The sequence below is a fragment of the Oncorhynchus mykiss genome, chromosome 12 (assembly GCF_013265735.2).
Source record: "Oncorhynchus mykiss isolate Arlee chromosome 12, USDA_OmykA_1.1, whole genome shotgun sequence".
Lineage (NCBI taxonomy): Eukaryota > Metazoa > Chordata > Actinopteri > Salmoniformes > Salmonidae > Oncorhynchus > Oncorhynchus mykiss.
In genome coordinates, this window is record NC_048576.1 from 55,928,692 (window position 1) to 55,941,070 (window position 12,379).

Below are 12,379 nucleotides of genomic sequence, written 5' to 3' on the forward strand. Positions count from 1 at the left end.
TACCAAGCTCGTAGCGTTATACCCAAGAAGACTCAAGGCTGTAATCGCTGCCAAAGGTGCTTCAACAAATAACTGAGTAAAGGGTTTGAATACTTATGTAAATGTGATATTTCAGTTTTTAATTTTGGATACATTTGCACAAAATTAAAAAAAAACTGTTTTTGTTTTGTCATTATTGGGTAGTGTGTAGATTGATGAGGGATAAAAAAAAAAAAAAATTAGAATAAGGCTGTAACGTAACAAAACGTGGAAAAAGATAAGGGGTCTGAATACTTTCTGAATGTACCATAACTAAGGGGATAAAAGTAGAACCAATATCAAAAAGGGGGTTTGGGAGGTGGATAGCTAAGCCTAGACATACTTGTCATTTATCTCTCCCTTTCATCATCATTCACCAATTAGTGTAAATTAGACCGGCTGTCCTTTAAGGGGGGGGGGGGGGGGGGGGGGGGGGGGGGGGGGGGGGGGGGGGGGGGGGGGGGGGGGGCGAGAGAGAAACGCAGGAGCAGGGCTCTCCATCGCCATTCCCCACCTAGCATGATGATGCTAGACCTGCTCGGCTTGCATCAGGCCTGCTCACCTCACCTGTGTCCTAGCAACAGTAAACCTCTCAGCCCCTTGGATGCGTTAGGTCTGTGAGCGAGTGCGTTTCACAACAAACCACAAGGAATATAAAAAGACCTTTGTGGCAAACGAGTGTCCTTAGAGGAATGGACGAGCGGAGAGATACAAGGACAACTGGTGGGTGTCAGTCTTTCATGATGTAACAACGTCCCCGTGATTGGCCCAGTAGCTCTTCACACTTGTACCCGTACACTGTTTCAAAATAGCAGATTTGGACACGCTGTGGCTGTGCAATAACATGCTACTCGTGACGTCAGAGCTCAAGGACTCATCTTCACTGTGCAGTATTGGTTTTGACTGACAGCAGTTCTGAACTTGAACACCGGGCGTGACAAGACGTCGCCCCGATCCCCAATGCTAATTGGGGAAATCGCTGTCTTTTGAAAAGACGAGACATTGGACAAACACCCGTTAGTCCAAATGTGCAGTTCACATTTCCATATCATAAAACTCATGTCATATACAGTAGTGTCAACGTTTATGATCACTATGCTATGTACAGTTCGAAAGACATTTTGGCGGGGAACACGCATCTGAATACACCAAAATGAGGGCCCGCTTCTCTGAACTGCCTTGTGAAAGCCTAACACTGTAAGATCCTATTTAGTAATTTAGCTAGCTAGCCATGTTGCCAATAGAACACACTTTCAAATAATGCCCATCTGACCAGATCTGACCAGATTGCAATTTATAATGGACTGTTTTTGGAATGTGTAAACAACAACAGTAATTGACACGGATGCAGGGCTGTGTTCCAAAGAAAACAACTACAAGTCTACTTGCTCTAGTTCCTCAACGGCACAGCTAGGAGAGCTCAAAATAGCACCTTATAGTTGAAGACTCCTCTTTGAGACATAAAAGTGCATTCAAATTACGTAGGAACTGTGTGTGGCCACTTGGAGACACAAGTTAAACCCTCTCACTCAAAGCCGTGTCATTTTTGTCTTCTGTTGCACCTACCCCACATTTTCCAGGAATAATCTAGTCGTGTTACTGAATTTATCCAGAGTATTTACAGATGTAGTTATCAACAAATGTGGCAAATAGTACAGTGAATGTAAAATATACATAAAATCAATAATGTAATGTTTGGATTAAGTCTTGCATCAGATGAACTGTTTTCCCTTCACATTTTGTCCTCACATTTAATAATTTTCACATAATCTCCAATCTGTTCCCTTTTGATTGTTACCATGGTTATGCATACATGCTTTCCATATTTCTTCTGTAAGAAACATTTCAATTTAGCCCTGTCCCACGAGTGTATTGGGTTAAGAGGCAAGCTACGCAGACTCAAAAGGAGTCTAGCGTTCAACTCTTTCAGAGCATATTCTTTGTCTTGAGTCTCTGAGAGAAGTTCTCTTCAGACACTAATTCTGGAGTTCAAGAAGAGGACAGACATCATCATTTTTTTTAGACACTTATGAAAGAGGGAAACAGAAATAGCTCATATTTGTCTGACTGCTGTGTTTCCAGATGCATTAGTGCAGATCTCCCTGGAACGTAGGCAGAGTCTGGGCTATGGCTGTGTCTGCGGTGGAGAGCTCAGCTGCAGCCGTCCAGGTTTGATCGCTTGTAAAAATAAAAAAAAATTAAAAAGCCACGGTCACATTTATTTCTGCAGTTTGCACGCACGCACAGGGTTCGGTTCTGCTCAGAAGTCCCGGGGCCCGCTGAGTATTGGCCTGGCCCGGGGGTGCTGGATCGGAACCGCTCAGCCCATAAAGCCTCGACCCCCATCCTGGCGCTGGGGTACAGAGCGCTCTGCTTGCTGAGCTGTGGCCTTGCCTCCCTCCCTCGGTGTGCCTGAGTGCCACGCCATGCGAAACATAATCCCACAGGTAATGGGGGAGTTTCACCACGCATCACACACCAGTGCACACACACAGCCAGCTTCCACCCATGGCTGCCCAGAGACAATGAGCCAGCTCTCTCCCACTCGCTCTTTTTTTTCTCCCTCTCTGTGTGTGTCTCTCCAGATTTGAATAGGACAAGCGTGTCAACGCAATCTCACAGTGAATAAATATATCCACAAACACTGCAATTCCAAACAGTGAAGTCCTGAAAGCCGGGTGAAGTTGACTTAAAACCACAATACCGCAATGGCTTGGCCACCACTACTAATGTATCTGTTTCTACCCCACATAGAGCCCGTAATACAACACATTCAGGCAACTCACAATACACCCCCCCCCCCCCCCCCCCCCCCCCCCCACGTGATTGGCCTTAGCTGTTATTATGTGACCACAGTGAGGCTCTTGATCGGCTCATCAAAGCCCTTTGATGTGTTTACTCTCATTTTCCACCCCTCCTGTAGTGGGCTCTGCTCCCGCTCTCACTCGAGCGCTCTTACGCCTCAGTATTGACTGTGTCCACAGTCCTCTGAGGAGCAAGGCTTGGGGAGCGGCAGGCTCCCTCTCTCAGCCTGGTGTGTGGAGCTAACAGCACAGCTCACTGCACCCCGCAGTGCTGCGATGACTCACAATCACCATGTCAGATCTGAACACCGCCGGAGAGACCTCAATGCTGACTATAAATCGTTACCTCACAAAACAAAATGCTAATAGTAAATATTGTGGGATGAAACCGACCATGGCGTACGGCTAGAGTAGGCCGAGTGTTCACACGTCTTTTTCTTTCTATGTGCTTCATCCTCAGCCATTCATTTGTCATGAGCATGAATACATATTCCATTTTATAATAACCAACATAATATGCTAACAGGCACACATGGATTCATTGCGTGTCAAATGTCAAGCTAATTATGATATATAAGCAAGGTTCTAGAAATTGCTTTTCCATGTCAAGTGTCTGTGAATTTTAATATCATTAGTGCGATAGGCCTATGGTATTTCAGTCCACCATACCCTTGACAAGAATATTTTCAGTTGGAATATTTTCTAGTTCATTCCCAAAACAGGTGAAATGAGCCAAGCCAATCTGACAGCAGATGGCATATCAATATAACAAGGGGGTCTACAGTACTGTATTGTACTGTACTGTATTGTACTGTAGCCTACCTATGAAGTAGGAGAGCAGCACGGCCAGCAGGACGGCAGCAGCGATGGCCGACACGGCAGCACATTTCCAGCTGCAGTACTTGGAGGGTTTATTCAGCTTGAAGGAGCTCCTGGAGAAGGCGTTTCTGGGTAGCAGCCGCGGTGGGGGTGAGTAGACGGTCCCAGACGTCAGGGGGTACCCTGGAGACGAGCTGCTGAACAGGGGAGTGGTCCCGGACGGGGTTTTAAACAGGAAGTGCCTACAGCGAAGGAGAGAAAAGGAGAGAGAGACAAGAGGCGGACACGGAGAGTTAGAATCAGCTGCTACATGGTCTCTATTACCAATAGAATGTGCAAATTGTGTTGGAGTGAACAGTAGCTTTCAGAATATAATGAGACATCTGGAGCAATGAAGTGCCCCTCTATATTCCACCAGCAATTATTCACTGGTCATTTACATGCATTGATTTTCTTATTCACGCTACTCAAAGCGGTCTAAGGACTCTGAATTATACAGCTAAAAGCATACAGAATATACAGATTATCGCCTTCCAGACTCGTAGACCGGCATTTGATTATTATGCTCATTATCATCGTTAGCGCTTAGGCTAAGAATAAAAATCAACTGCTTCTTCGTCATCAGCAGTCTAATTTCTACCCAATGTGAAGATTAGTAAATACTGTAGCTAAGTTAGTCTGCTTCGACAGTATCTCTCGCCTAGCACCTCCTTTCCGTCCGGTGCCCAGCTTGGCTACAGGCAGACCCCAGTGCAATGCTGGCCTGTGCCAGGTGGGCGGCAGACCCTGCGGGGAGGTCTACGAGGAGGCAGATGGGATGGGGATGAAAGTGGAAGACAGTTGACCGTGCCGCTTTGATGCTGGTCGGAAGCTCTCACAAGCTGCTGCCCCACACTGAACCCAAAAACACTCTCCTCTCAGATCTTGTTCCACAGCTCCAGCCCGGACGGGGAAGGAAATCCAAAACCCCCCAGCATCAAACCTCATGGTGTCCTCTCTCGCCTTAAAAAACAAAATTTCCCTTCTATTCACTCACACACAACAAGAGGACAGTTTCTTCTCCTCTCCTCAATTGGAGAAGCAGTGACTAGATCAATGGTGCACATCTACCAATTACGCGTCTCAACTCCTGAGCTGGTGTCTGATCAATCCTAGCAGTAGAACACTGAGATCAACACTAACAGGCTCTCCACAGCCCATCTCTCAACCAACCCGAAGAATCGCTGGAGAACACCAAGGATGACTTGTAACAAAAGGTCTGGGAATTACAGTTAGAAATAAGTAGGAAATCTGTCAGAGATGTCTGTTAAATCGACTATATGTGTTGTAGAGGGAAGGAACTCTTATATGAAGTAGGTAGGGGGAAGCAGCAGAGAGAGTAACAAGTGGATTGACCGTCAAACCTCACGTCAATTCTCAATTCACCGGTTTGGTGGTCTGTGTCCAAATGAGAGCGTCAGCTCAGAAATAATCATTTCATGGGGCGAGAAAGCAACAGAATGACTTAGATATAAGTGAGAGAGAGAGAGAGAGAGAAAAAAAAAACAGGTTGGACGCACAAACAAGCTGTAGGAGGCGTGCGCACATAACTCAAGGCCTTACCTCGATGCGTCTCCGTCAGTCTTTACATTTGGGATCAGTCTTTACGTTTGGGCTTCACGTGCAGGCAAGGTCAAATGTGAAACCTGCTCAAGGCAACAGCCCGATTTTCATAGCCGTGATGATGGTGCGTCGGCATTTCCTCACCCTGGAATAGCGATGATAAAGTGGGCTGACTTGCCAGTCTACCCAATTACCAGTCAATATCAAACGATGGCTGGCTGATGACATCAACTAATCCCAGGGTCTGCAACATGTGACCTAATAATCCTCATTCAATTCACTCTAACAACCTCGCGTGGAGTGAAATAAACACCTCGAGGAATGGTTTGTCCGAACATAGTATATTGAATATACTGTACTGTCTATGGGCAATCAAAGGGATCACATTAAAAAAAACATGTTTGATGTACGTACGATTGGTTGTGTTAAATATGCGTTCAGCCAGCTGGCCATTACGGGTTCATCAGAGTATCATCCTCTACACCTCCTCCTCAGTATATAATAAAAGGGATGAAGACAGTGGAAAGAGGTGTCACCGCGGCGACCTGAGAAGGTGTTACACTTGGAGAGGAGTGAACCCACCCCCAAGCAGCACCTCCTGACGGCTGTGTACGTGCACTAATGAAAACATGGCTGAGGTTAGCGCCCTGCCCCTTACTTTGGCCTGCCCTCCGACGCTGCCTGATTAATAACCTGTTCCTTGGTGACAGGCAGGCAAACACGCAGGCGGCTGGCCACGGCCATCACATCACACCGTGTTAGTGGAGAGAATATCCTCTCAACTAGATGCATGTTAATTGCACCATAGCAGGCAGCAGGTAAATGAATCCATAAATCAATCATATTTTATCCACCAGGGCATGAGTCATATAGCCGTCGTCAGAGACAGCTTTGCAAAGCAAAACAGAGATAGCATAATGGCTTTGGCAAGCACACAACAGATGAGATGGATGATATCACAGTTGATTATGTGTGGGCATTACCACCTGAATTAAACAACGCAATATTCTCCCAACACACTGTAGAGAATGTAATACTCTCTCTCCTGACATGACAAAGAAGGCTGTTTTGTATCCAAAATCGGTCAATAGTAAAAATAAATGTACATGCTATTCAGCAGTTATTAAAAATGCCACTCTAGCTTACAATGACATTCAGTTCACAAGCCTACTCTGACTTTAAACAAAAAAATGAAATCTATTTCAATGTGATTATAGGACAAAATGAGCATATAATATAAAGGCCTTCATACGTTAATTGCTTTAGTTACACATATCATATCAAATCCACGCTCGAGTTGCATATTTTCAAAGAGGAGAGCCAGCATCAGAGCTGCATTTGAATAAGGACACACAAAAAAAACCCGCTTTTTTTCTCCTTTCTTTCAGGTGAGCCTTTCTGTCTTTTTGTTTATTTATTTTATCCAGATGTTTGCCTTATCATCATTTTAAATAGCACTTATGGTGATAGTCTTTTCTTTCCTTCCTGCTCCGGTGTGTAAATTGGCCACAACATGCCACTCAGAGGGGTTTATCCCACACAGACAGTTTAACAAAACCACAGATGAATACAAAACCAAGCCAAACAGAACAAAAACAAAACAGCAAGACAAAACTGTGTTCATAGTCTCTCTTTCACAGTAAACACTTCTCTCATCCTGAGGGAGGGCGTGTAAAGCCAGCGCAATTAACGAGTAAATGGAGATTTTACAGATAATGAACAGGAATTCAACTGGAGTGTAGATCTATTAGTATTCTACCAGACATGCCAGGACATAATGGTAAAGCTATCAAGGGCAACAGAAATTTAGCATAAGAATTTATGTAATGAACCCTGTTTGGGATTCAAGTCACGGAGGGCTGAACTGTTGGAGGTTTCTGGCTGTTTCTCTCTCAATACCAATACCTCCAGAATATCAGGCAGGCAGGGCCAGGTCTGTCTGCAAGGTGCAACCACGACAACACATTGAGCTGGGCGCTAACACACTGAACCATACCGACGGTGCCGGAGTCAGTCAAACTAATCTAATAAAAAGCAACATCAAAAGGTTCGGGAGTTGAGTCCCCCTAGCACCATGGCTTTTTTAAGCGACCACAAAGTCATTGACTTTATTGTGTTATCCCCGACTGGTTCTTAAAATGTATGTACTGTGTGTATATGTCATTTTTTAAACTGTCAAATCAAAACCAATCAATCAACCTTTGAAGACTTCCACAACAACAAAAAACTAAATCTGACAGGACAGCAACCACAATGACGCAGTTGAACTCAGAGAAAAACATGTTATATAACTAACCCATCCATTCTCAGAGGATGTCTCTCCTAGACAGAGCTCACATAAAAAAAAATTGGGGTTGAAACAGAGAAAAAAGGCATTTGGAAATTGAACAAGCTACAAACACTACCATTTAACATGGCTGCCATTAATAGTGCATAATTAATTCCAATAAACATGCCATCACGATGCAAATACAGCTTCAGTGCGTACCATAATAATCAGCGGCTTGGTCTTCATGTTACAAGAGCCATACAATATGGGCTTTCACGCTACGTTGTGAGCATACAGTAGTAGGGCTAATATATACTGTAATAGGGCTCATACATGCAAATTGGCTAAATACAGGCTATGCATTCTGTTGTTGAGAATATAGGAGGAACACCTACAGGCCAAAAGCACCATTGCACAGGTGGCCACTACTCGCTACACTTTGTGATTTTTTTATCTCCCCCAACCCCGTTTAATTTCAGGGCTCCTCAGCAGAAATCGACTGCTGGAGGAGGACATTCAATCTGCAGATAGAGAGAGAGAGGAAGAGAGTGAGAGAGAGAGGAATGGTCCAGCCTTCTCAAACAAGCCCATGGGGATACAGGGAGAGAGCAGACCGGGCAGCGACTCAGCTCACCTCTCAGGATAATGGATTTTTTTATTATTTCATTTCAATTCACCATTTCTGGAATGTGATGAGACTGGACCCTAGAGTATGACAGTGTTACAGTGCCTTGCAGAAATATTCAGACCCCTTGGATTTCTTCACATTTTACTGTGCTACAAAGCGGGATTCCAAACCAAAAAAAATGTCAACAATGTACACAAAATACTCTGTAATGTCAAAGTGATCATATGTATATATTTTTTGAGATAAATAAAACATTCATAACTAAAATACAGTCACTGCATAAGTATTCAGACCCTTTGTTATGGCAAGCCTAAATTAGTTCAAGAGTCAAATGTGGCTTAACAAATCACAGAATAAATGACATGGACTCTGTGTGAAATAACAGGGGTTGACATGATCTTTGAATGACTAAACCTTCCTCTGTCCCCCATACACACAACCTCTGTAAAGGTCCCTCAGTCAAGTATTGAATTTCAGGCACAGATTCAACTACAAAGAGAACGGAGCTTTTCGAAAGCCTCTTAAAGATGGTCAGTGATTGGTAGATGGGTAACAATAACAAATCAGACATTGATTATCTCTTAAGCATAGTCAAGTAAATAATTATGCTGTGGATTATGTATTAAACCACCCAGACACCTCAAAATATACAGTTGTCCTTCTGAACTGAGCTGCTGAGGGCATTGGTGATTTTATAACAGCTACAGTTTAATGATTGGGATGAGAGAACTGAGGATGGATTAAACAACATTGTAGGGACCTAAATGACGGAGTGAAAAGAAGAATACAAATACACAGAAAGAATATATATTCCAAAACATGCAACAAGTCACTAAAACACAGCAAAGAACTACACTTTTTGCATAAATGCAAAGCCTTATGTTTGGGCAAATCCAACTCAAAACGTCACTGAGCAACTACCTCCTTATTTTCAAGCATGATGGTGGCTGCATCATGGTATGAGTATGCTTGACATCAACAAATACTGGGGAGTTTTTCAGGATAAAACGAAACAGGATGGAGCTAAGCACAGGCAAAATCCTAAAGGAAAACCTGCTTTACACCAGAGACTGGGAGAGGAATTCACCTTTCAGCAGGACAATAACCTACAATAAATCTACACCGGATTTGCTTACCAAGAAGACAGTGAATGTTCCTTAGTAACCAAGTTCAAGTTTTTACTTAAATCTGCTTGAACATCTATGGCAAGACTTGAAAAAAGTACTGTGAGCCATGATCCCCAAACATCTTGACAGAGCTTGAATAATTTTGAAAATAATAAAATGGGTAAATATTGCACAATCCAGGTGTGGAAAGCTCTTAGAGATTTTACCCAGAAAGACTCACAGCTGTAATCACTGCCAAAGGTGTTTCTAACATATATTGACTTATGCAACAACTATATTTTAGTTATTACATATTTCTTCCACTTTGACAGAGTATTTTGTGTACATTGCTGACAAAAAATGACAATTAAATCAATTTGACTCCCACTTTGTTTCACTAAAGAAGGAGGATTCTTTATAGATAACATTGATGTCATCGCTGAATAATTTGGTAGCTCATTTATGCACTGTAGTTCCTTGGCGCATAAAGACTAGGGCAAGCATTTCGTGAGGGAATTATATAAAATAGTGCACTATGAAAGTGGTTTTCAAACTTTTCTTGCCCAGGCAAACTGGCGACCCAGCATATGTTAGCAAAAAGGTGAACGATAATGGCAAGTAAAAATAAATACTTTATTTTAATGACTAGATTTGGTTGATAGCTTCATTATTTTGACATCCCCACAATTAATTGGAAGAGGAAGTGTCAACTCTAACATAGCCTATAAGCTGAAAAAGAGAGAACATTTAGCTTTTTTAAAGGTCATTTTCTGCAATTATTCCGATTTTTTCATTGAGCTGAAAGAAAATTTTGAAGATTTGAAATTCATTTCCAGCAATTCTATACAGTTTGGCATGGAGTTGAGGGACAATTTTGCAGCTTTAAAAGCACATTTCCTGCAATTACATGCATTTTGCAATGGCTAATGCTGTATTCCTCGCAAACAAAATCAATGGGCATGTGCCCTGACGTTCTAATTTCTATTCGATTGTTAGTTCTCAAACATTGTATTATGAAAAATTATATATAGTTCAATATCTTTTCTGCATGCTTTTTATCTGGTTTTGGTCGTTTAAGTTGACAATAAAACCATTTTTCCATCCCGAAAATTACCACTTAAGACAGCCCGCCTAAGAATTTTCTATACAGAAAAACCCCTGTAATTATCTCCAATGACTGTAATTTCCTCCATTTTAAAGGGATGGTTTGAGATTTTGGCAATGAAGCCATTTATCTACTTCCCCAGAGTTGGATGAACAGGAACAGCTAGCACGGTAACTGTTCCTGAAGACAGCCAGTCATTGCGCTAACGCTAGTTAGCATAGGCTCTTGAAACTACCTCTAACCTATTTCAGACTGGACGCAGAGTCATAAAAAAGTTATCCACAATGGCCTTCTGTTGTAGCTAGCTAGCGAAAATGTATTAAAGAAAATGTTGGTATGTGTCTTTCTACCGTAGTCATTTGCAATATGATAACCTTACAGTTGATTTGTTCCATTGCAAAAAAAATGGCTTTTCCAAGCCAAACCCAAGTCACTGCCTCCCTGAAAATGTGAGTGTGTGTGTGTGTGTGTGTGTGTGAGAGAGAGAGCATGTGTGTGCTAGTGTGTGTGTGTGAATGTACTGTATGAGTTATATTATCTCCAGCAGTGGTATGATGGACAGCATGTCGGGTGGTTCCAGGTCATAGGGTAAAGGGTCAGGCCCCAGATGAAATGTTGTTTTATGCCTATGAGGGAGACTCTGTAAAGACCAAGCAGTATTAATGGGTGAAACTAAGTAAAAGTGCTAGCGCTGCAAGATGCCCCAGACAGGGGCATCTGAAAGACAAAGAATTATGAACTGAAGTGTGTGAGGTCAGGCCCATATGCCCCGACAGAAGCTATATTAATCTGCCTGCTGAGAACAGGCACTGAGGGGGCAGGGAGAGAGGGAAGAGAGAAGAGGAGAGACGGAAGGGGGGAGAGGAGAAAAGGGCAAGGAGCACTAGGGGGAATTGATAGTGAGCGAATAGACGCAGGGTTCTTGTACTGTTTTGTTTTGTGTGTAGTTTGCATTTGTGTGAGTGTGTAAGTGTATATAGCTGTCTATGTAAAGTGTAGGATTAGGAAGAGGAAATTGGATTGCTGTCCACAGTAGAAAGGGAAGTCATAAAACCTAAAACTAACAAACAGTGGTGTAAAGTACTTAAGTAAAAATACTTTGAAGTACTACTTAAGTAGTTTTTTGGGGTATCTTACTTTACCATTTATATTTTTGACACCTTTTACTTAATCCCTAAAGAAAATAATGTACTTTAAAAAAAACATTTCCCCTGACACCCAAAAGTTACATTTTGAATGCTTAGCAGGACAGAAAATGGTCAAATTCACACACTTATCAACAGAACCTCCCTGGTCATTCCTAAAGCCTCTGACCTGGTGGACTCACTAAGCACAAATGCATCGTTTGTCAAATATATCTGACTGTTGGAGTGTGCCCCTGGCTATCAGTAAATTTAAAAAACAAGAACATTGTGCCGCCTGGTTTGATTAATATAAGGAATTTTCAATTATTCATACTTCTACTCTTGATACTTAAGCATATTTTAAACCAAATACTTTTAGACCTTTACTCAAGTAGTAATTTACTGGGCGACTTTCACTTTTACTTGAGTCATTTTCTATCAAGGTATATTTACTTTTACTCAAGTATGACAATTGGGTACTTTTTCCACCACTGCTAACAAACCACCATACTGGAGACTTTTGGGAAAATGCATGGCCTAAAAACCTGAAAAGCAGCAGAACACAACTCAAGCTGCTAGGACACCAGATCAGGAAATACAACCCTAACATCCTGAACACTGTCTCGTTATTCCTGCGTATCTCAGCTACCATGATGGAATTGAAAAAAACTGAGTTCCTACAGTAAAAACTGATTTCCTCACTCAGTAGGAGGCATGCTGGCTGTGACTCAGGCGCCAGGCTCCATTTTGGAAAGGAGGGAACAGGCAGGTAAAGGCACCCGGCGGTAGCAGGAGTAGCAGGAGCTCCTGGCAAATAAAACATCTGAGAGACACGCCCTGTAGTCCCGGTAACATGAATTGTGCATGCGGCGTGTTTGGAGTGTGATCTGGGAACATAGAGGAG

At 42.7% G+C, this 12,379-nt stretch overlaps 1 protein-coding gene across 2 annotated transcripts in view; it reads right to left on the reverse strand.

Moving 5' to 3' along the window:
- The window catches only part of LOC110537818 (teneurin-2), a 123,829-nt gene that overhangs the window by 36,639 nt on the left and 74,811 nt on the right, over positions 1-12,379 (reverse strand). For both annotated transcript variants that reach the window (XM_021624226.2, XM_021624227.2), the window contains exon 4: positions 3,645-3,883. In XM_021624226.2, the coding sequence (XP_021479901.2) occupies positions 3,645-3,883 (239 nt within the window). The remainder of the gene's footprint in view (positions 1-3,644; positions 3,884-12,379) is intronic.